This window comes from Oryzias latipes, chromosome 2 (assembly GCF_002234675.1).
Source record: "Oryzias latipes chromosome 2, ASM223467v1".
In the NCBI taxonomy this organism is placed as follows: domain Eukaryota; kingdom Metazoa; phylum Chordata; class Actinopteri; order Beloniformes; family Adrianichthyidae; genus Oryzias; species Oryzias latipes.
The window spans coordinates 9489447-9513524 of record NC_019860.2 but is presented as its reverse complement, the minus strand read 5'-3'; the positions used below and the strand labels follow the sequence as shown (position 1 = coordinate 9513524).

General features: G+C 42.6%; 1 protein-coding gene and 1 long non-coding RNA gene across 2 annotated transcripts in view; both read left to right on the top strand.

The window, feature by feature from the left end:
• LOC101170820 (NACHT, LRR and PYD domains-containing protein 12-like) overlaps window positions 1-16741 on the top strand; it is a 35649-nt gene extending 18908 nt beyond the window's left edge. The window contains exons 9-14 of the mRNA XM_023949696.1: window positions 3217-3321; window positions 4591-4767; window positions 11706-11879; window positions 14677-14844; window positions 16242-16418; window positions 16696-16741. Coding sequence (XP_023805464.1) covers window positions 3217-3321; window positions 4591-4767; window positions 11706-11879; window positions 14677-14844; window positions 16242-16418; window positions 16696-16741 — 847 coding nt within the window. The remainder of the gene's footprint in view (window positions 1-3216; window positions 3322-4590; window positions 4768-11705; window positions 11880-14676; window positions 14845-16241; window positions 16419-16695) is intronic.
• A 4606-nt stretch (window positions 16742-21347) lies between these two features.
• On the top strand, window positions 21348-22593 carry LOC110016679. Its single transcript, XR_002292010.2, has 3 exons — window positions 21348-21394; window positions 21685-21858; window positions 22106-22593. It is a non-coding gene; the product is annotated as an uncharacterized LOC110016679 (long non-coding RNA).
• The last annotated feature ends 1485 nt before the right edge of the window (window positions 22594-24078 follow it).

Here is a 24078-nt window from a genome sequence, read left to right as displayed (position 1 = left end):
CTCCGCAGGGATTGTGTTAATTTTTTTTTTAAATCCTTACTTTATGGTAAAACCTCAAAGAACCTCCTTACTGGTTCACTTTTTGCGAAGAGGAAGAGTTGCTGACCAGTGGAGGTGGGCTGAGGGAGTTTGGATCCCAAAAGAGGAGAAATCGAAAAACATCAACCAGTTTTGAAGGAAAGGTGTTTTTCAGCTTTGTCTCGTGAAGATTGACAGTTTCTCCTCAAAAACGACTACATCGACCCTTCAGTGCAGAAGGGAGGGATTCCTGGAGCTCACAAAGTATCTGTGATAAGGATTACTTGCTGCTCAACTGGTTTTTCTTTTCAAAACTCCATATTTAAACGTACGTGTTAGTTTTTTTAAAATCTCTTTTCCATCTTGTGAGGTGGAGAGAATACATTTTTATATTTTAGGATGAATCTCATTAGAAAACTGGATTTTTCTTTTTTTTTTCCCCCCAGACTGCCTGTGTCTCTTGCAAACGAACAAACATTGCAAGAATGAGCTCAGTGGCTCCTCCACTCATTTTTCACAACAATAAAACCTCTGAGGAGACCCAAGAGTTTATTTTTGAGTGCAGGTAAAGTCTGCAGCTCCAACAGGTCTTTTGTATTATCTAATTGTTTTTTTTCTGTGTACTTTGCTGCTTAGAACACACTGGAGTAGTTACACAACTCCTCAGAGAGGCCCATGAAAACAAAGGTGACCTAGCTGTTTTGTGTGGCTGGACCTGGCTAACGCTTATGGGTCCATACCGCTCAAGCTGATCGAGCTCGGCTTACATCTCCATCATGTTCCCAGTAAGATCAAGGACCTGATTTGATTACTACAATAATTTTAGAATGCTGGTCTCTTCTGGGTAAGTTATATCAGACTGGCATAGCATTGGGAAAGGAATAATTACAGGCTGCACCATCTCTGTTATACTTTTCACTCTTGCCATGAACATGGTGGTCAAGGCAGCTTAGGTGGAATGCAGAGGGCCCTAAACACGTCAGGTGTACGACAGCCCCCTATAAGAGCCCATATGGATGACTTTACCATCCCAACATCATTTGTTCTAGGGATGGATCCCAGGTGGATCTTACCAGGACTTGAGAGACTCATCAATGATGAGATTTAAGTCAAGGTCCATTGTGCCGAAGAGGGGGAAAGTGGTTAACAAGTTCCGTTTTTCCATCTCAGGGACTGTCATCCCAACCATCACAGAGCAACCTGTTAAGAGTTTGGGGAAGCTTTTTGACTCCAGCATGAAAGACTCTGCTGCCATCCAGAAGTCCAACAAAGAACTTGAAGCTTGGTTCACTAAGGTCGACAAGTCTGGTCTGCCTGGTAGATTTAAAGCTTGGATCTACCACCATTCCATTCTGCCCCAAGTCTTGTGGCCCTTGCTGGTCTATGCAGTCCCAGTGACAACAGTAGAGTCCCTAGAAAGGCAGGGCCTTCCACGTAGTATTACCAGCACTGTGTTGTATCAGATGAATAATATCCTGCAGTTGCCCTTCAGTGACCTCACGGAAGAATTTATGGTGGTACGCACCAGAGAAGCCCTACAGTACAGGGACTCCAGGGATTGCAAGGTGCCAGCAGCCGGTATTGAAGTGAGGACAGGAAGGAAGGCTGGAAAAGCAGTGGAGGAAGCAGAGTCACGCCTGAGACAAAAGCACTGCTGGGCACTGTGGCGACAGGCAGAGTGGGCTTGCGCTACTTCCCAAAGACTCTGGTCAGCCAGGCCTGTGGCAAGGAAAGACGCTATCCATTCCAAGAAGAGGTCCGGGCAGGTGTGGAGGAAGAGCGAGTGAGCAGGGCCATGGGAGTTCGGCAGCAGGGAGCACGGACTAGGTAGGAGACTAAACTGCAGCGAAGGATTACCTGGCCTGGAGGTTTCAAAACATCTGATCATGGTGAAACTTGCGGTGCCCTGGAAAGAGCGTATTGAGGAAGCAAATAAGAGGAAACACACTAAGTACCAGGAACTGGTGGAGGAGCGCAGGGAGAGAGGCTAAAAAACCTTTTATGATCCTGTAGAAGTAGGCTTCAGAGGCTTTGCAGGACGTTCTCTCTGCAAAGTCCTCTGTTGTTTAGTCATTACAGGGGTGGTCAAGAAGAGGGCCATTCAATCTGTGGACTGCTACTGGGACGCAAGTCGGGGCTTGATCAACCCTGACTGGGTCGACTGGGTGAGGGTGTATGATGTTGTGAGACCCGAAACACCCCATGATATAACAATTTTAGGATAAAAATAATGTATCTCAGGAGGACAATCCCCCACCCACCCGACCTTCCCACCCACTGAACTTCATTTACCGTGTTGTCGTGTGAATATGTGCAATTGTGTTTAAACAGTGTAGTTTTTTCTTGTTTCTACGCATTGTATCACAAATGTTGAGATACAACCTTTTTTGTCACCAATGCCCCCCCCCCCCATTCGTAACTCATCTACACCCACCCCAAGCAACCCGTGCGGTGCGTATCACTGCTGCGCCTCTGTCAACTCTGAACTGTATATGTGTATTTGTTGAATGTCTGATCTTGTTCGGGTTGAACTGGAACAAATTTCGTATGTCAGTGTAAAATCTGTACATGTGACAATAAGAGGATTCTGATTCTGATTAGAATCAAACCTATAATTCACATTTATGGAATCAACAAACTTTACATCTCATAAAGGCAGGTGAGAAAGACGACAGGTGAAGCGTCTGTTACCTGTCTCTCACCAGATAGCACTTTCCTGCTTAAAATGAGTTTCAACCAGTAACTAAAAGCTCCCGAACCTATCCCAAACCAAATTATGTCCATCCACCTAAATCAACTCTAACCCACAAAGTCGGAATAAAAAATGCCCTTTTGAGCAGGACACCACCCAGTCGGAAAATGCTGCTTCTGCTCGCAAACTTGCGAGTTTCTGGACTTGCTGTTGACAGGAATATACCATTGCTGCAGAAGGGCAGGGGAGGACTAAACCTTTTTACACGATCAATCTTGTGCTAGTTCAGTGATTTGGGGTGTTTTTTTTTTTTATAACATAGTTAAATAATGATGGATGTGAAATTTATTTTAGACATTTTTACTACGTGTTCAGCAGGCGATCGCCTTTACCTAATGGTTAGTCCGCCTCAGATCATCATGATCATCGGAGTAACAGAGGTCAGTCTCATAACAGCTTGAATTCATCATAAGATTACCTGCTTCTGTCTTTGTTTCTCTTCACAGACTTTCACAGCGATATATACACTTTGAGACTCACTATAACATGAAGCCCAACCCGTCCCACCTGTCAGAACTGGGCCTGGAAAACATCAGAATGCAAGCTCAGAGGTCAGAACATTGAAGCTGCTGGTTGGTTCATTTCTACATTTGTAGTTCTCCATTGAAGCTGAAAGGTTTGGATTCAAAGATTTTCTGGATTTTCCAGAAATAGATCATTGTAGAGGCTATTTTTGATTTTTTTCACTACTCAAATAGCCATTCTGTAGTGCAGTCTGAATTTAAAATTCAAAACTTGAGTGCCCTAGAAATTTCCTAGTATTTTCTGTGAAAAACTAATGCGCATTGATGCTCACTAGATAAGCAAATATAGATCACAATGCATTGCGTTTAAACAGCTATCAGAACACAGTGGATTCATAAATAGTTGCCCCAAAATGCTCATATCAATTAGATTTTTACTTTGTTAAATCAATTACTTCAAATTACTAAATAGTTCTGCACTATATACCGAAATTTCCGGATTATAATCTGCTACTTTTGTCACATGCTTTCAACCCTGCAGTTTAATCAATGATGCCGCTAATTTAAGCATTTTTTTCTTTTCCTTTTTTTTATTACATCTTTTCTAAGCGCTCGAGCAGAAAGGGTAGGAGTGAGACTGGGGGAATATGGTATATGTGTCGAGGAAGACACAAGTTTAATGTAAATTCCTGCTTTGTGAATGAATAGCACGAACAGAAAATGCAAGAAGAAATGCATATGACGAAGCTTTCAAGTTAAAAGCAATCGTTAAAAGCAGTGTGAAAAAATCCACAATCACCAACGGGTTTGGAATAGCCGGTCTGCTGCGTGACGGAGAGGACAGCGCAAGCTCAGGAGAGAATTTACCTCAGAGTGACACTGACAGCGACAATGAAGGAGAGACTGAGAGAGTGTGTGGCAAAGAATATCTGACGATAATCCAATCCAGCACTGAGGAGGAAGACTTCATGGTTTCAGTGCACAGGAGGAAGATGAAGAAAGATCTCAGTGACTTTTACATTTATGTTTTTTAAAACACCCTGTTAGTGCTGTGTTATGGTGTGTCACTGTGGAAGAAAACAGACGGCGCACGCGCTGCGCAGCGCTTGACTCTGCCTATGAATTACTGCTGCTCTCAGGGACTTTTTTTTTCTCTTACTTTTACTTCTTACTTATGCATGTTTTTTTTTTAAATTAATAATTGTGAGTAAACTGATTTTCTCTAAACAGGACTGTAAAATAGTTTGTTTGTTTCATGATGAAGATGAAGCTCTGATGAAGAGAGAAATGTCCAACTTCATCACAGCCTGAATTCATCATAAGATCAGCTGTTTATATCTTTGTGTCTCTTCATAGACTTCCAGAACAATGTGGACTCTCAGAGACTCACTGTGAAATCGTGGCCTCTGCTCTGAAGTCCAACCCGTCCCACCTGATAGAACTGGACCTGAAAAACAACAGCCTGGAGGATTCATCCATGAAAGTTCTGTGTTCTGGACTGGAGAGTCCAAACTGCAGACTGCAGACTCTAAGGTCAGAACATTGAAGCTGCTGGTTGGTTCATTTCTACATTTGTAGTTCTTCACTGAAGCTGAAAGGTTTGGATTCAAAGACTTTCTGGATTTTACAGAAATAAATCAATTTAGAGGCTGTGTTCAAATTCTGTCACTACTCACCATATAGTGCACCAGGGGTGCAGCCACCTAATTTCATAGGGGTACACCACCACAAACACACACAAACATAAATGCACATTATAAAACACCCCATCCACCTCTCCTAAAGCAATTTAAACGCCCCCGCAACATTTTCATTGTTTACATGTATAAATCTAATTACTTAACTGATCTTGGATCAGAAGAAGAAGAATATTTTTGAGGTATTTTCAACCATTATTGCCTCAACGAGCCCCTAGTTTTGTGAGGTGAAGGCCATTCAGAAAGATCCTCTAGGTAATGCCTTGCTCCTCTGTACCTCTATTTTCTTCTCCCTCTTCATCATCAGCTGATCATGTCTCTTTCTCTCTATCATCATCATCATCATCTGAACCTCTCTCCTCATTAACGTTATCGCTATGTCTGCACTTGTTTTCCCAAAATAAGTGAACAGGTGTTCAGCAGAAGTTTAAACCAGGATGAGCATCTAGGTTTTTGTGACTTTAATAGTTTGATGATTCCTCCCTGAAGTCATCTCTGCTCTCTTTGATATCAGATCACCAACCTCCTGTCTGTCTCCTTCACCTCTTGTCTGTGTTTTTCTCCACTAAATATTATTGCAAAGCAAGAAATATTTCATGTTTTAAATACATTAAACATCTTACTTATGCATGTTTTTTTTAAATTAATAATTGTGAGTAAACTGATTTTCTCTAAACAGGACTGTAAAATAGAAATATTTTTAGGTTCGTACCCACAGCTTCCTGCACACAGAAATGAATGAATAATGACTCAGAGACAGTTACTTATCTTTTGTGGAAGTTTTACTTCGTACAAACACGAAGGGGACAGACAGATGAACATGGTGCATTCAATGTCTGAACCACCGGAGGCAGGGAGATGGGCTTGGTATAAGAACCCTGCATTTGCATTTTCAAATTTGCATTTGCATTTTCCCACCTTACCAACCGAGCGGCTGGGTAGCTCGGTTGGTAAGGTGGGAAGCTACCATGCAGGAAACCAGGGTTCGATTCCCGGAGGGGAATGAGCAATGGCACTGGGGGCAATTACCATATCAATGGCGAGCAGTTAACATCACCCAGTGAGGGTCCTTAGGCAAGACCCTTAACGCTACTGCCTCCCGAGTGCGGTTTCGGCTGCAGCTCACCGCTCCCCAAGGGGATGGGTCAAATGCGGAGAAAGAATTTCCCTTCGTGGGATAAAATACAGTGTATATAAAAAAAAATAAAAAATAAAAAAAAGATCATACACTGGACAATGGTGTGAAAATCACGCCCACAGGTTGTTGCTGGAGAGAAGCTCCAAGGTTGCAATGGAGTTATCTCTGAGGCATCACACACACACAGAAAAAGGTAGTGTGAGAATAATAGTTTGCTATGCTTTCTTCAAATGTAATATAATTTTGAGATGATAATGCATACTTAATGAATTAGGTTTAAACCATTAGTGTAATAAAAGTTAAAGACAGTTTCTAACTATTCTTCACACTATTTGAAAATGACTGACTTGGTATTAACTGGCTTTGCCCTGAACGTCCACCAAAAGACCAACCTGTTTCCTTCCTCCATCTGTCCTGATTCTTTCTCTTTCTTCTCATTTTTCTCTCCATCCTCCCAGCTGTATGATGTAAAGTTTGTGTTAGGAAGATTTTCAAAGAATACAGAGACTAAACTATATGTAAAAATAAAAACATTTTTGATTGTAAATTATATTTGTTTTGAGTTTCACTTAGTGATGGGATAGATTCATCTTCTTCCGTTTGTTCCCTTTCGGGGTCATGGGGCTACCGGAGCCTCCCGACCTCTTATGAGCAAAGGCAGGAGACACCCTGGACAGGTCGCCAGTCTGTTGCAGGACCACAATCACACACCCAATCCCACTCGCATTCCCCCATTGATGTTCTGGTCCAGGTTCCCCAGCTAGGACTTGAACTGGGGGCCTTCTTGCTGTGAGGCAATAGCGCTAACCACTGCGCCACTGTGCAGCATCAACATTTTAAGCGCGCTGTCATCAGATGATCACACAATTCAGACTCGCGTCTCTGCGAGAGCGCGCTCCAGCACATTCAATTGTGCTCTCTGCACAAGACCCGAGTGAGAAAGGAGCGGCTGCGGCAGGGGCGCCGATCCGTTACTATATGCTTCTGTTACTAATCATATCATGTGCACAAACGGCTGTGAAAAAAAAAAAACGGACTTTAAAATAATTTTCACTACTTCAGTTTTGCGCCCCCTTTGGCCGGCGCCCCTATGCAACGCATACGCTGGATACCCACTTTTTGCGCCATTGTAGTGCACTATATAGTGTGTCTGCCACTGTGTACATGGGTCCAAATAAACCTTATCCAATTATAAAAAACGTTTACAGAAGCCACACTTTTGGTCATAATAAATCATTTGGACGTGCAGAACTCTCTAAAACACTGGAAACGACAGTAGAAGAAGAAATATTGAGTTCCGTTGTAAACAAAGAAACCTGCAGCATAGAGTGAGATGATCTTCTTCACATGATTTTATTATTGTTATGATTATAATAAAAGTGCTGGTTCCCTCATAATTTTTTTAATCCATGCTTTATTTCTTGGCGGAAGCTGAAAGAAGGGTTAGGATTAGGCTAATACATGCTAACAAAATTTAGCCATGGATGTAGTCAAAAAATCCATCTGGTCATTTCTGCAATGTGCATCTTGACTGAGTGTAAATATCTGGGATTAACATCAGCCTTTACTGGACACTGGATTGGAAATATGAATTCCCGTGATTGTTCTCAGGACAGCACTGCGTTTCTCCATTCAAAAGCCACCTCCGTTACCTCACTTGTCTCCTGGGGACACGGTCTTCCTGAGAGACAAGGTTCTCCCTAGTCCGGAAGCTCGCTCACATAGAGCGACCGGATTGACTGCTGTTTGAAGCCTCCTCAAGAGCGCACACTGTAACAACGCCCCCTCTCCTGCCCGCAATCACGAAGCTAAGAGTCCGGCTGCTCTGCTCAGAGACATGGTTTGCTCTGGTGAAGCAGGCGGCCCTGTTCGCGCTCTAAAGCTTTCTCTGGAGCACCACACTGTCAATGCATGACGGAAAACCAGTGGAGTAGTGACCTACGATCAGAATAAACTGTTTATATGCATCATGACTGCATAGATCGGCATAACCCACCTATGTTGAAATTTTGATCCAAAGGAGTCTGATCAGGGAAGAGTATTGCGAACATTGTGTTTACATGACACATTTTTATTCTGATCAAGCATTTATTATGATTTACTTTTGTCCATCTAAATGTAGCTAGTGAGTCTTTATGGGAGAGCTCAGGTTAGGGTTAAAAAATAATGTTTTACTGACAAACGGATCAAAAAGAGACTTAAGAGAACCTGGAAAAGCTTCACAGTCATGTTTGGAAAAAAGCTGAAGTTTGGTTCAGAATTTTTTCATCAGATGATTTGATTGTAATGATGATTGATGTGAAACTGATCTGTTTCAATAATGATCTTCTGAATCAGTGATCCAAATCTTATTTTTGGGCCACATACCAGTTTAATGTTAAACAATATTATTAAGGAGCGGCCTCTAGAGCAGGGGTGCCCAAACTTTTTTCCTCAAAGGGCCAAAATCTAAATATGATTGTGGACCGTGGGCCAAATACAATACGTATTTTGCATGTCGTTAAATAAAAGCAGAAAACAAAGAATATGGTTTAATGTGTTTATTTTGATTCTGAATTCATCAAGGTAACACACAAAAATAAGCATTCTTTCAAACCATTAAACATAAAAGGAAGGCCTCACTGGCAATTTTCAACTAAAAAACAACAAACTAAAACTAACTTTTTTCCCATGAAAACAGCAAATAGCTATCCTTAATGAGAGACATGGAGCTGGTCTTTTGACTTCATCAGTGACTGAATGTTGGGCTGCAGCTTACTCACTGATAGTGTTAGTATGTCTTGCAAGTGTGAGTCTGTGAGGATCACCCTGAGTTTGATCTTGTTCAGGTTCATGAGACTAAATGTTTGCTCACAAATGTATAGGTGCTGCCAAACAGAGATAGCATCACTTGTGCATTTTTTCTCATCTGTGGGTATCTTTGTTTTGACACATGTGGATAAAAATCCCTCAAGGGTAGTGATACAAATTTTCTTCTTAGCTCTGTGTCACATTGAAACTCAATCAACTCCATCTGCAAATGCTCTGGAACTGAGTCGGGGCTTACGCTGAAGGGCTGAGAAAAAAGCTCCATGTCATCTGCAGTCTTCTTAAAGTCCACAAAGCGCAAATCAAACTCCTTGTTTAAGTTGCTGAGAAGTTCTCCATATTCTGGCAACCTGTCCACCTCCACATTCACTTCTCTTAGGCTGGGGAAGTGTGCCAAGTTTCCTAAAGAGACAAAGTCAAATAAGAATGTGTCCATTAGTATAATTAGCACTACTATGAGGCACATAAGCTACAGGACACAAAAGACAACAGAGCAATGAAAGCAAACCCACAAAGACAAACAATTACGTTTTCTGTCAAACAGGCGTAAGCACCACGGACAGCGACACATCACAGCGAAGGACACACATGGAGCAGCACGTGTTACAATCACAAATAACAAACAGCCAAAAGTCTGTGTGCAGCATGTTAATGACTTACCTGCTGAAAGATGCCGGCAGAGTAGTTGCAGCTTCATTTGGAAAGCCTTGATGTGGTCAAACAGCTCCGTTATGATCTGTTCTTTGCCTTGAAGTTTAACATTCAGATTGTTGAGCAGGTCGGTGATGTCCACCAAAAAGGCCACGTCAAAAATCCATCTTTTATCGGAGGGGATTTGTGTGTCCCTGCTCGCACTCGACAGAAACTCCGCGATAAGTTGGCGCAACTCAAAAAATATTTTGAGCACAGTCCCCCTGCTCAGCCAGCGCACCTCCTGATGGTAAAGAATATCTTTGTATTGCGCATCAACTTCATCCAAAAAGGTTCTGAACTGGCGGTGTGAGAGTGCCTTTGAGCGGATGCAGTTAATTATTTTAACGACATCGCGCACAACGTCTGCCAGTCCGATGGTCTTTGCGCACAGCTGTTCCTGGTGCAGGATGCAGTGGTATTGCGCTACCTTTCCCCCACACTCTGAAACTTTTTCGGAAACGAGAGCAGTGAGGCCAGCTCTTTCTCAATGGCAGGTGCACCATCGGTTGTTATTCCAACCATTTTGTCCCAACTCAAGTTATATTTGTCCAGGACTCTTGAAACCACCGCAAACAAATCTTCGCCTTTTGTCGCCCCTTTCAGCGTCTCATGTCCCACCAACTCCTGTGTTATTTCCACGTCAGCGTTAATTCCCCGAACAAAAACCAAAAGCTGCGCTGAATCCGAATGTCTGTGCTCTCATCACATGCCAGTGAGAAAGCAACAAAGTCTTTTGACCTAACTGTTAAGTGATCTCTAATGTCCCGAGACGCGGCTGGTGTTGCGCGAGCAGCTGTGGACAGGCACTCCTTAACAAAATCTCCCGTTGAAAACGATCTCCCACTCTGTGCGATTAGTGCCGAATTTTCGTAGCTGGTCCGTGTGCTACTGCCATTGTCGCTCCATCTTAACAAACTGAAAAAGTCTTAGAGTCGTAAATCTTCTCCAAAATGTAAGGATGGCCCTATGGTGAGGTGCGCTTTATGTGTTTTTGAGACTTTGGTAAAGAGGACCTGGGAGAGGACAGCATAAGAACGGTATGGAGAGCAGTGAGGACGTAAAAGTAGACACCCTGTGCAGGGGGTTGAGAGGGGGTGACAGCGGTGGGCAGCAAAGGTGCCATCAGCGCCATCTGGAGAACGAAAGTAATTTACAGTCATAGAGTTTTCACCATCATAGACAATGGATGTGAGGTTAAGGGGTTTTACAAAAACACGGCAGCTTGCGCAGCCACGACTCGGCGGGCCGGAAAAAAACCTTTGGCGGGCCAAATTTTGCCCGCGGGCCCCACATTGGGCACCCATGCAGTTTCTGACAAATCTTTTTTTTCCACGTTAAAAAGTTATTTTCATTCTTCAGGGCCAAACTGGTAATCACAGTTCTTTTTTTTTCATTTTGCTGTTGGAAAATTCTTCAGTTCCTCAGTTTTCATGAATCAGCAACTTTGTTACTTGGATCTTCATCCTCTGTAAAACATATGCAGGAGTTTCAACTTTATTTTTTTCACTTGATTTTGTGTCGGATCCATTGAAATATGTTCAAGATTTTCCTATGAAAATTTTTTTCCACATATAATTCAAAGTGATCTTCGATTCTGATTAAATAATTCACTTTGGAATGTGTTCACTTTTAAAATCCTTGCACAATTTAGGATTTCAGATGAAGACAATTAATTTAATCTGACATTCTAACAGAAAGCTTCACTCATTCCTTTTTAACTTCATTTTAAAGTCCTTTCAGATCCAATACATTTTATTTTGCCATCAAAATTTTGGTCAACCCCCCCTTAATTGCTGTACAGCCCCCCCCCCAAAAAAAAAAAAAAAAAAAAGAAAGAAAGAAAGAATAACACGAACATTCAGCCCAAACTTTCAACTGAAAATGTAACTTGTAATCAGTCTTACTCAGGGGTGGGCAAACTATGGCCCACGGGCAGGATCCGGCCCACCTCCATGTTTGGTCCTGCCCACTAAACAATATCAGAGACCCATGTCCTTCAATCCAATTTTAGAACCCTATGTGGCCCGCGAGCCAAAATAATTGCCCTCCCCTGGTCTTACCTAACTGAATTTACCAAGTTCCTGGACCTCCAGCATCATCACTGCTCCTGAACACACTTTTCTGTCTGTTTTCAGGTTGATAGACTACAAATTGTCAGAGATCAGCAGTAAAGATCTGGGCTCAGCTCTGAAGAAAAACCCGTCCAATCTGACAGAACTGGACCTGAGCTGGAACATCCTACAGGATTCAGGAGTTCTTCATCTTTGTGGTTTTCTAGAGAGTCCAGACTGCAGACTGCAGACTCTGAGGTCAGACTCCATGTTTCAGTTGTGTTCTGATCAATATGATGACAAAGTTGTGTTGACCCACAGTGAGCAAAAATTTCCAGATTCTGATCTGCAGGAGCATCTTCCTGCAGCTGCTTGTTCTCTTCAAAGATCTGCAGAAGAACTTCTTCTTTTCTTCCTGCAGCTGCTTGTTCTCTTCAAATATCTGCAGAAGAACTTCTTCTTTTCTTCCTGCAGCTGCTTCTTTCAAAGCTGTCTGCTGACATTTGTGCTCCACAAAGTTCTGCTTACAGCCATCAGCTCTTCTTTGTGTCTTTGCTCCAACAGACTCCTTTAAAGCACGTGCAGAAAAAGCAGCCGTGCACGCTCACATGCACTCTTGAGTCCTGCTGTGTTTCAGCAGATGCTGCTGAGAGTCCAGCGGATGATGTTTGTGAGCAGACAGTGACAGAGTCATGCTGCAGCTGGATGCTGCTCTGACAGACACATCCTCCACAAACATCCTCACCTTTTCATCCACAAACATCATGACTCGACTTCCGGGTCGAGTGAACGCTGGCGCGCTTCTGGCTGCCGCTGCTCCCCTGGACCAAATTTTCAGCATTTCTAAGCCTATGGACTCTGTTATTTGCTCCCAAATGGATATATATCAATACCACTTTTTGTCCAACTACCTGTGTACTGTCAAAGGGATCTGTTCGCGTCTGGTTCTGAACAACATCCGGCTGTTTGTGTGAACTAGCCTGCCTGCTGATTACTCGCCACGCCGGACACAATGTTGTCAGGAACTGGGTGTGGAGGACCCAAAATGCAGGAAACCAATCTTGGTATCAGGAAATAAAAAATTCAATAAACAAACTGAACCATGACAAAACTACGGGGAGAAACAAACCAGTGACAAAACAGAGCAGATGACCTGACAAGAATGAACAGAAACCAAGACACTTAAATAGGCTGAGGGCATTTAACTAAACTGAAGACAGCTGTGGATCATGAACCTGAAGGTGGAGTGGCTGATAAAGGAAACCAAAAACATGACAAAGAAAACCAAACTACTGAATCCTTACAAACGTGGATCAGCCCTGAGTGGATACTACTTGCCTGGACCATCCTGTCACTGGTCAAGCATCCACTGACAGTTCTCCTTCAGTACTCTGCCTTGGACCTCGCTAAACTCCGCCCGACCAACCTTGATGCTCCTCCGCCATCGCTTCTCCAGCACCCGGACATCTTTTATCAGCCCCGTCGGAGATACATTCACCCTGGCTCACTGCGTATCCTCCAGGATGGTACCTCTAACTCCATCAGATCTTTCTGGTCTTCTACCCGACGTCCGTCGAAGAACTCCAGACGCTGCGCGTTACCCTGGTGCGCTGGCTCACCTGGCCAGGGTGGCTAATGACACCGCTGCCGCTGACCTTTCCACCAGCATGATGGCCAACTTCGGCCTCCTAACCATCCGCTCGCTCACGAGAAAGGGGCATTTCGTTCAAGATCTCCGCGTGGAACGAAAGTTGGACTTCATGTGGCTAACAGAGACTTGGCAGCAGCCAAATGACGTCACCTCTTTGAACGACGCAACACCTCCGGGGTTTCGTTTACATCACTCACCCCCGCGTCTCGGGGTGCGTGGGGGACTCGCTTTGATCCACTGTGAGAACTGGAGGCTCGCGCCCGTGACTGTACCTGCCTGTCACATTTTTGTTTGTTCAACTTTTAAATTCTGCACCACATAGAATAAAAAACATCCAGTTAAGTTCCAAATCCTGGGCAGACCTGTTGAGACATGACTGCAGCTGGACTGAAGACCAGTTCACAAACTAAAGAAGATCCCTAAAGATATTTAAATGAGCTTCTGTGATGCCCTGATTCAGTTACATAATGCCGTACCAGATGACAAAACCACCAATAACTGACTTGATTCTAGAAAAGCTCTACAGTCGTGTTTGAAGCAAACTGAAAATTGGTTCAGATTTTCTTGGTCAAATAAATGGATGTCTCAATAATGATCTAGTAAATCAGTGATTCAAACCTTGGTTTTGGACCACATACTGGTTTAATGTTAGACATTATTTCTTAAGTACCGGCCTCTACGAGTTAAAGTTGGTCTCTGATGTTTTTTTAAGTTCCCAGTTTCTATTAAATCTGTTTTTCACATTAAAATGGTTCTCATGATTCTTCAGGGCCAAACTGTAAATCACAGTTCTTTTTGAAATCTGGACTCATTGTGTTTTTCTCTTTAACACAGAGGAGGATTTTCTGTGCTAAAGGTTTATAACAAGTTTCTGTCTAATTTAGCTTTGCTGTTGGAAAATTCTTCAATGACTGTTTTCATGAATCGGCAACTTTGATGCAGTGATCTTCAATTTTCAATAAACAATAAACTTTGCAATGTGATCATTCCTTTGTACAATTTAGGATTTAAGATGAAGAAATACAATTTAATCTGACATTCTTTAATGATCAGCTTTAAAAGAAAAAGTAAAATCAGCTGGATTTGAAATTGTCATGTTTTTTTGGTTCCATAAAATGTATTTTTAACTTTTCATCAATGCTGATAAATGATATTTTAAGTCCTTGCCTGTTATAACTTAATTCTAAAGTAATTTCAGATGCATTACACCCCCCAATCCCCCCAAAATAGCTAACCAGCCTCCCCCCTCCAAAAAACAAAAATGAACCTTCAGCCCAAAATATCATCTGAAAATGTCATCTGTCAGTCTGTCATCAGGACGCTTCCCACCAGACTGAATGTATCAAGTTCCTGGACCTCCAGCTGCATCACTGCTCCTGAACACACTTTTCTGTCTGATTGCAGGTTGATAGACTGCAGTTTGTCAGAGATCAGCTGTGAAGTTCTGGGCTCAGCTCTGAAGAAAAACCCATCCAATATGAGAGAACTGGACCTGAGCGGGAACCAAAATTCAGGAGTTCTTCATCTGTGTGGTTTTCTGGAGAGTCCAGACTGCAGACTGCAGACTTTGAGGTCAGACTCTTTGGCTACGTTCACACTGCAGGGCTTAATGCTCAATTCAGATTTTTTGAAAAAATCAGACTATTTTGCAAGACCGTTCACATTTCCAAGTAATTCCGAACTTTTGTGATCTACAGTGTGACCGTGAAATGACCCAAAATTTACCCCTCATGCGCAGAATAGTACTCAACGGTGAACGACGTCACTCGTTTGCGGAAGTAGCTAACGTTAACATGGATGCCAACAACGGTGTTGTCAACAGCGGAGCTCTTTTTTCATTAATAAATTTATTTTCACAAAGGAGCCAGCACAATGACAATCTTCTCTTTTTTAAGAAGGCATTGGAGCCGGGATCATCTGTACCCACTGTTGTGGAATGGGAATGTGTATGTGTTGAGGGCGCGCACGCGTTTGTGTAAGAGACAGGAGAAGAGCGCGTTCAGCCGGAGAGAATGGGGGGGGGAGGCAGTGTGGGCGTGCATTCATGTTGTGTTACGGAGGAAGGACAACAGTAATAAAAGAAGGTTTCCCCCAGAATAAATGCTATGGACTCTTTATTAACCCGTTCTGGAGAATCTTGGAGAATCTAAGGGTCAGAACAGGGAGGAGGAGGAGGAGGATCCGCCTTGGGTCCCCGCGCTTCTGACCACGGTCGGAAAGGGGAGAAGGAAAAAAAGTAATTGCGGTAAATGTTCAACACCACACTCGGCCATTTAGCCAGAAATTTTTTCAAAAACCGCCCGGTTGCGATAAGAGCTCTGGAGTTTGGCCTGAATGGAGCTGTCACCCCAAATATTAATCCAATTAGTGACCTCGCTTCCCTTCCACTGACTGGTCTCTGATGCATCGTCCGCCATGGTTGCTGTATACGTTCACGTTCCCGCCTATTTCAACGCAGAATGATGACGTTTGTCGCGTATCGATGACGTACGATTCGGATTCAGGTGGCCCGGCCGTCAAACGGCGGTCGCAATTGAAAAGAGCGGACACGTTTCGGATTCAGGACGGCATACCCAAGCGGCCTGATCTGTGTCGTTCATACTGTCATTAAAAGATCGGAATTGAGTCGCGTAGGGGCAAAAAAAAAATCGGAATTGGGTTGTTTTAGCCTGCCGTGTGAACGTAGCCTATGTTTCAGTTGTGTTCAGATCAATATGATGACAACGTTGTGTTGACACTAAACTGCAGCCATGAGGCTGATGTTCTGCTGCTGCATGCTGACCATCTTCATGCTGAAAGCTGACTTCTTCTTCTGAACTTTAGTCCATTCACTGTGAAAGAGGATCTAATGTTTAATGTTTCTTTCCATCCTCTTCATTTCTAATGTGATGATGGTAAATCTTTAGAATAACTGAAAGATGAAAAACATGAACTTTGTCTTTAAACTCAACTCTTTGCTCTGGATTCAGGTTGGTGAAATGCAGTTTGTCAGAGATCAACTGTAAAGATCTGGTCTCAGCTCTGAAGAAAAACCCATCCAAACTGACAGAACTGGACCTGAGCGGGAACCAGAACCTGCAGGATTCAGGAGTTCTACATCTGTGTGATTTTCTGGAGAGTCCAGACTGCAGGCTGCAGACTTTGAGGTCAGACTCCATGTTTCAGTTGTGTTCAGATCAAAGTTGTGTTGACACTAAACTGCAGCCATGAGGCTGATGTTCTGCTGCTGCATGCTGACCATCTTCATGCTGAAAGCTGACTTCTTCTTCTGAGCTTTACTCCATTCACTGTGAAAGAAGATCTCATGCTTGAATGTTTCTTTCCATCGTCTTCATTTTTAATTTTAGCTTCCTTCAGGACTCATCTTTTCTTTTTCGACAAAGCTCTGCAGATGTTTCCTCTTCTTCATCCTTTTCGCTTCAGTTGTAAGGAAAGGTCCTTCCTGAAGATCAAACTGATATATGGATAAAATTGATGTTTTCTGGAAGTTCTGACTCATTCCAATGACAGCAGGAATAGAGAGTTATTTGCTTGTTGTGACTCTCCAATCAGAGACTTGATCTTCAGGCAGAGTTCTTCCTGTTGAAGAAAGCTTGAAAATACGGTAGATGACATTTAATAAAAGTAAAAACAACATTTAAAGAAAGTATAATTTCCCCATAAGGACTATACATTTTACTTACACAAAAATTACATTTAATGTTTTGTTTTCATATTTGAAAAGTATATGTTTGGGAAAAGAACATGTAAGAAAAAACTATGACCGTTATATGACACATGTATAGAAAACATAGTTTTCTTTCATGTTTCTTATATTCCACATAGATGATTTTTATGTGAGACATACATATTTCTGCTTAACCTCATATATGAAAAGAACCAGAAATAGGCCACTTTCAGGAGTTTATCATATAAAGGACTTATAAGTCTTAGAAGATTCACATATATGTGAAACATACTGCAGGTCAGTGACGTGCAGTCAGGAGAGGCAGGTGAGGCTGTGCCTCACCTGTCATTGTGGGAAGAAAAGAGAAAAAATAAATTCACTTATATTTAATCAGTAATTTGTGCTTTGCAGTCATTTTCCATTTAACTGTACCATTTTTGGGTGTTTTTTCTTTTCAAAATCGCTGAATTTCCGCATTTGACGTGCGATGAGGCACCAGCCCGCTGAGCCTCACCTTGGATTGCGCAATACCTATGCAGTCAGACGGTGCTGCTGACTCTCTGTATGTCGGTTCTATCACTTGTACTATATGAGCTGAGTTTACATAATTTAGCAGATGTATATGATGTACAGTGTTTGTTTTTATAAATAAAGGTATGTGAGGGACGTGTTTCTTGTGCTGAGCGCTAAACGCCGGCGAAAAAGCCGCTGGGTGAGGCCAGCAGTTCTCGTGCCTCATGTTGCAGTTCTCGTGCCTCATGTTAGGGGCGCCGGTGAGCCCTGAGATTATGACGCTAAAAAATAATAGAATAAGTGATAGCAAGCGGCAAGTCATTTTCTTCAGAAGTAGCGTTGTATGGACTTTATTTACAAGTAAAGGTAAGACGATAATAAGGTTTGTGCTTTTTTCTATGCTGAATAAGTTACTCAGTATGGTTCATATGTTTGTAAATCTGACTGACGTCAGTGCCTCACCAGCCATTAACCTCATCGCACGTCACTGCTGCAGGTCATGTTAATTTCTTAAAAGTTTTATATAGTTTTTTTCCATATGGGTGGTTTGATTGTCTGACAGGAATGATCTTGATGAATCAGTGAGCAGAAATGTCCACATTGTGAATCTGATCTGCAGCAGCATCTTCCTGCAGCTGCTTATTCTCTTCAAAGATCTGCAGAAGAACTTCTTTTCTTCCTGCAGCTGCTTGTTTCAACGCTGTCTGCTGACATTTGTGCTCCACAAAGTTCTGCTTGCAGCCATCAGCTCTTCTTTGTGTCTTTGCTCCAACAGACTCCTTTAAAACAAGTGCAGAAGAAGCCGCCATGCACGCTCACATGCACTCTGAGTCCTGCTACTGTGTTTCAGCAGATGCAGCTGAGAGTCCAGCAGCTGATGTTTGTGAGCAGACAGTGACAGAGTCATGCTGCAGCTGGATGCTGCTCTGACAGACACATCCTCCACAAACATCCTTACCTTTTCATCCACAAACATCATCACATCATCCACAAACATCATCACATCATCATTGTTAATGATGCCTTACAAGCCCTCAGGAGTACTCTCAATGTTGTTGCCCCCTTTTCCCTAATTGATGATTCCATATTAACGATAATAAATACCTCTCTGGAAACAGGTTATGTACCACAGTCTTTTAAAAATACAGTTGTTAAACCTCTTCTGAAAAAGCCCAGTTTGGATCCTAGCAACTTGGCCAACTATAGACTGATCTCAAACCTGCCCTTTATTTCTAAAATCCTAGAAAGAGTTGTAGTTAACCAGCTTTACCGCCACCTACAGGACAACAGCCACTTTGAAGACTTTCAGTAGGGGTTAGACCTCACCACTGCAAGGAAACTGCACTAGTTAGAGTCTCTAATGACTTGTTATTGGTCTCAGAAAAGGGACTACATTATATTCTGGTCCTGTTGGACCTCAGTGCAGCCTTTGACACTATCGTCCACAGTATTTTACTCCAAAGTTTAGAGCATGACATAGGGATCAGAGGATCTGCCCTCCAGTGGTTTGAATCCTATTTATCCGACAGGTACCAGTTCGTTAATGTAAATGTACATTCCTCTCATTGCACTCGAGTTAACTACGGAGTCCCACAAGGATTCAGTTTTAGGACCCCTCCTGTTTATGCTCTATATGCTACCCCTAGGTAACATAATCAGGAAACACAGCATTCATTTTCATTGTTATGCCGACGATACGCAGTTGTATTTATCCATGAAGCCTGACCAGAATGACAATATAGTGAAACTGAATGCCTGCATCAGAGACATCAAGACCTGGATGACAATTAATTACCTCCTCGTCTCTGCTCCTGCTCCTACACCTGGCTGTGGATCCTGTCTACGGTTCGACTCCGCACCCCCGGCCTTCCCCCTAACTTTGGCCGGACGAAGCTCGTCTGCTGGACTTTAAACGTGTAGTTGTAGAGTTAGATAAGTTAATTCTTCTCTATGAGTTCTGGTAAATTGCCTTTCCGTCCTGGGGGAGGATCCCTCCTTCATGTGGGCACCCCTGAGGTTTCTTCGTTTTTTCCGGAATCCGTTTTTTTTGGGAGTTTTTCCTTACCGCGAAAGGGGGTCTAAGGGCAGGGATGCCAGTATAGCTTAGTCAGTTTGTTAGTTCAATTCAATATTTTACTATAGAATTCCATGTATTCATGATCCTTTTGAGTTCATGTTTCACTTTTTCAATTACCATAGGAAAGCCCATCGAGACGACTTTTGTTGTGAATTTGGGCTATACAAATAAAATTGAATTGAATCATCCATCAAAGCTCCCAGCAGCTTCTGACTCTTCATTCAGAGCTGAAGTCATGGATCAGGGATCAATGCTGCTGATTCTTCCTCATCACTTCCTTCCTATCCATTGTTTCTGCTGGACTCTTCTGATCTGCTGCTGTTGCTTCACATCTTTGGACTTTTTCTAAAGAGTTCAGATCTTCTTCAGCTCTGAACTCTTTAGAAGAAGTGAAGAATGAAAAACATGAACTTTGTTTTTATAATCAGCTCTTTATTCTGGATTGAGGTGGATCTACTACAGTTTGTCAAAGATTTACATATAGACTTAATTCAGCATGAGTTTAAAGAACACACAGAGTACCTTTATTAGTATTATTTTTTGACCAGTAAAATGCAGCACATTTTTATTTGTTCAACTTTTAAATTCTGCACCACATAGAATAAAAAACATCCAGTTATGTTCCAAATCCTGGTTTCTGGGCAGACCTGTTGAGACATGACTGCAGCTGGACTGTAGACCAGTTCACAAACTAAAGAAGATCCCTAAAGATATTTAAATGAGCTTCTGTGATGCCCTGATTCAGTTACATAATGCCGTACCAGATGACAAAACCACCAATAACTGACTTGATTCTAGAAAAGCTCTACAGTCGTGTTTGAAACAAACTGAAAATTGGTTCAGATTTTCTTGGTCAAATAAATGGATGTCTCAATAATGATCTAGTAAATCAGGGATTCAAACCTTGGTTTTGGACCACATACTGGTTTAATGTTAGACATTATTTCTTAAGTACCGGCCTCTACGAGTTAAAGTTGGTCTCTGATGTTTTTTTAAGTTCCCAGTTTCTATTAAATCTGTTTTTCACATTAAAATGGTTCTCATGATTCTTCAGGGCCAAACTGTAAATCACAGTTCTTTTTGAAATCTGGACTCATTGTGTTTTTCTCTTTAACACAGAGGATGATTTTCTGTACTAAAGGTTTATAACAGGTTTCTGTCTAATTTAGCTTTGCTGTTGGAAAATTCTTCAATGACTGTTTTCATGAATCGGCAACTTTGATGCAGTGATCTTCAATTTTCAATAAACAATGAACTTTGCAATGTGATAATTCCTTTGTACAATTTAGGATTTAAGATGAAGAAATACAATTTAATCTGACTTTATTTAATGATCAGCTTTAAAAAGAAAGCAAAATCAACTGGATTTGAAATTGTCATGTTTTTTTGGTTCCATAAAATGTATTTTTAACTTTTCATTAATGGTGATAAATCACATTTTAAGTCCTTGCCTGTTATAACTTCATTATAAAGTAATTTCAGATGCATTACACCCCCCAATCCCCCCAAAATAGCTAAACAGCCTCCCCACTCCAAAAAACAAACATAAACCTTCAGCTCAAAATATCATCTGAAAATGTCATCTGTCAGTCTGTCATCAGGACGCTTCCCACCAGACTGAATGTATCAAGTTCCTGGACCTCCAGCATCATCACTGCTCCTGAACACACTTTTCTGTCTGATTGCAGGTTGATGAAATGCAGTTTGTCAGAGATCAGCTGTGAATCTCTGGGCTCAGCTCTGAAGAAAAACCCGTCCAAACTGACAGAACTGGACCTGAGCTGGAACCAGAACCTGCAGGATTCAGGAGTTCTTCATCTGTGTGGTTTTCTGGAGAGTCCAGACTGCAGACTGCAGACTCTGAGGTCAGACTCCATGTTTCAGTTGTGTTCAGATCAATGTGATGACAAAGTTGTGTTGACACTAAACTGCAGCCATGAGGCTGATGTTCTCCTGCTGCATGCTGACCATCTTCATGCTGAAAGCTGACTTCTTCTTCTGAGCTTTAGTCCATTCACTGTGAAAGAGGATCTCATGTTTAATTTTTCTTTCCATCGTATACATTTCTAATGTGACGATGGTAAATCTTTAGAAGAACTGAAAGATGAAAAACATGAACTTTTTCTTTAAACTCGACTCTTTGTTCTGGATTCAGGTTGATGACCTGCAGTTTGTCAAAGACCAGCTGTGCTGCTCTGATCTCAACTCTGAAGTTCAACCCGTCCCACCTGACAAAACTGGACCTGAGTAACAACAACCTTCAGTCTTCAGATGTTCAGCAGCTTCAGGATCTGGTGGAGAGTCCAAACTCCAAACTGCAGACTCTGAGGTCAGGTTGGAGTCAGTCCAGCTGCTTCCAGATGTTTGGTCCTAAAGTTAGTCTGAGAGCAAAGATGGAGAGTTTCAAAGTTTCAGCCAATCAGAGCAGCAGAAGCTCCAACAGGTGAAGATGATAGGAAGCTGCTGCTCTGAACAGGACTGAAGCTCCTGCTGCTCTTTTTGCTGCTGTGCTGCATCACTGACTGACAGACCAGGATCAGGAGACACTCCTTCATCTCTCTGCTCTCTTTTCACAGGTGGAAGAGAAGGATATTTTGGTCCAGGAGCAGCAGCAGCTGCAGCAGCTGGTCTGCAGAGATGTTGTGCCTGGACGATGTTCCTGAGACGTGGAGAGCAGAGTGAAGGAGGATTCAGAGGAAGTGGAGATGAATGTCAGAGCTGCAGCAGGAACTGATCTGAGATCAGCCCCACTGTCTTTCTCAGCACCAAGTGGACAGTTATTGTGCTGCAGCTCCCCCAGTGGACTGATGGAGAACTGCACACTATCTTGTCATTCTAATTCTGCTTCTTCTCTCTTGTATTGTAAGCTTCTCTTAAAATTGTCTTTTGTCTCTTGTTGATGGGATTCTCCCTGTCAGCTGACGTCTGTGTTTTTGTGTAAATTTTCATGAGGAAGAATCTGTTCTTTATGCTGTTTATTATTTGCAGAAAACCATCCTTTTACTTTTCGGTTTTTAATATTTCACAATTTTTACAACACTTTTTAAAAAAACATTTTTGGTCATTTTCTGCCTGTGACTTTAGGAAAGTGCTATTCTGGGCACCTTAACATTGGGAGTGAGGTTATCTAGACTCCACTAGACAGTGCACAGAACCTTTTTTCTTCAATGATAGTATAGCACAATGGTTAAAAGAATCATGCACAGTTGCGTATGAACTACTTAAACTATGCATTGACTGCACTATCCATACATTTCGCAAATCTCAACCGACCAATGTCCCTCAATGGACATCTGTGCATATCAACAAATGATAAACACCCAAAAATGCATAAATTATGTATATCACACATGTATCATGAAAGACTGAAATTTCATCTGTGGACAATGTACAACCCCTAGCTAAGCTGTCTGGGGCTTTTGCACCTGGTAGGGTCTCCCATGGCCAGACAAAAAAGCTGTTCAGAACCCCCTTTATGAGAAGCATATCTAAATATTTCGCAACGTCGCCCGCATTGGTGTCACCGGAGCCCCACTCTGAAGCTAGGCCTGGGTTTGGGGCTTGCACAACGTTCCCCAGTCTGGCCCAGCCCGAAGAAACGACGTGGGGTCACTCTTACGTGGGCCCACCACCTGAAAGAGAGCTCAAAAGGGCCTGGTGCAATTGGGTTTGGGTGGCAGTAGAAGTCAGGTGCCTCAGCAGCCCAAACCTCAGTCGTGGAACTTGGTTTTTGGGACACAGAACCTCACTTCTCTGGGAGGGGAAGAGCCTGAGCTTGTACCGGATGTAGAAAGATACCGGCTCGATGTAGTTGAGATTGCCTCCACTTACATTCTGGGCTCTGAAACTCAGTCCCTCAAGAGGGGTTGGACTCTACTATTTTGAAGTCGCTCACGGGTAGTGTGGGCTTACTCAAGAGCCCTCAGCTCAGCTGCTAAGTGTTGAAATTTTACACTGGTGGATGAGAGGGTCATGTCCCTTCACCTTCGAGTGGAGGACAGGTCTTTGACTGTGATTTTGGCCTGAGCCGAACACCAGTTTGATGTACCCAGCCTTCTTGGTGACTCTTGAAGGGGTACTGAAAAGATCCCCCAACGGGGGACTCCATTGTCTCCTTCGAGACTTCAATGCCCTTGTCGGCAAAGACAGTGGCACCATAATCTGCACCTGAGCTCTGTGTTTTTTTGTTGGAGTTTTGTGCTCGTAATAGTTTGTCCATACCGAACACTATGTTCGAACACAAGGGTTACTATCAAGCGGCATCAGGACACCCTCGGCAGGAGATCGATGATCGACATTGTAGTCGTTTCAGACAACCTTCGGCTGTGTGTCTTGGACACACAGTCCAACTCCCTGTACTGAGAGAAAATGTACCATTACTCCCGGTTAAACACACAGGGCTAAATAGCTACCTGAAGAAAAATAAATAATCATCTAAAATAAATATAGAATGGCCATGTCTCAACAGAAACCAAAACATGTCAACCACCTATGAAGCTAGCAGAACAGAATAAAGTTCTATCCTTTTCTCAACCTGGTCTATGAGTTC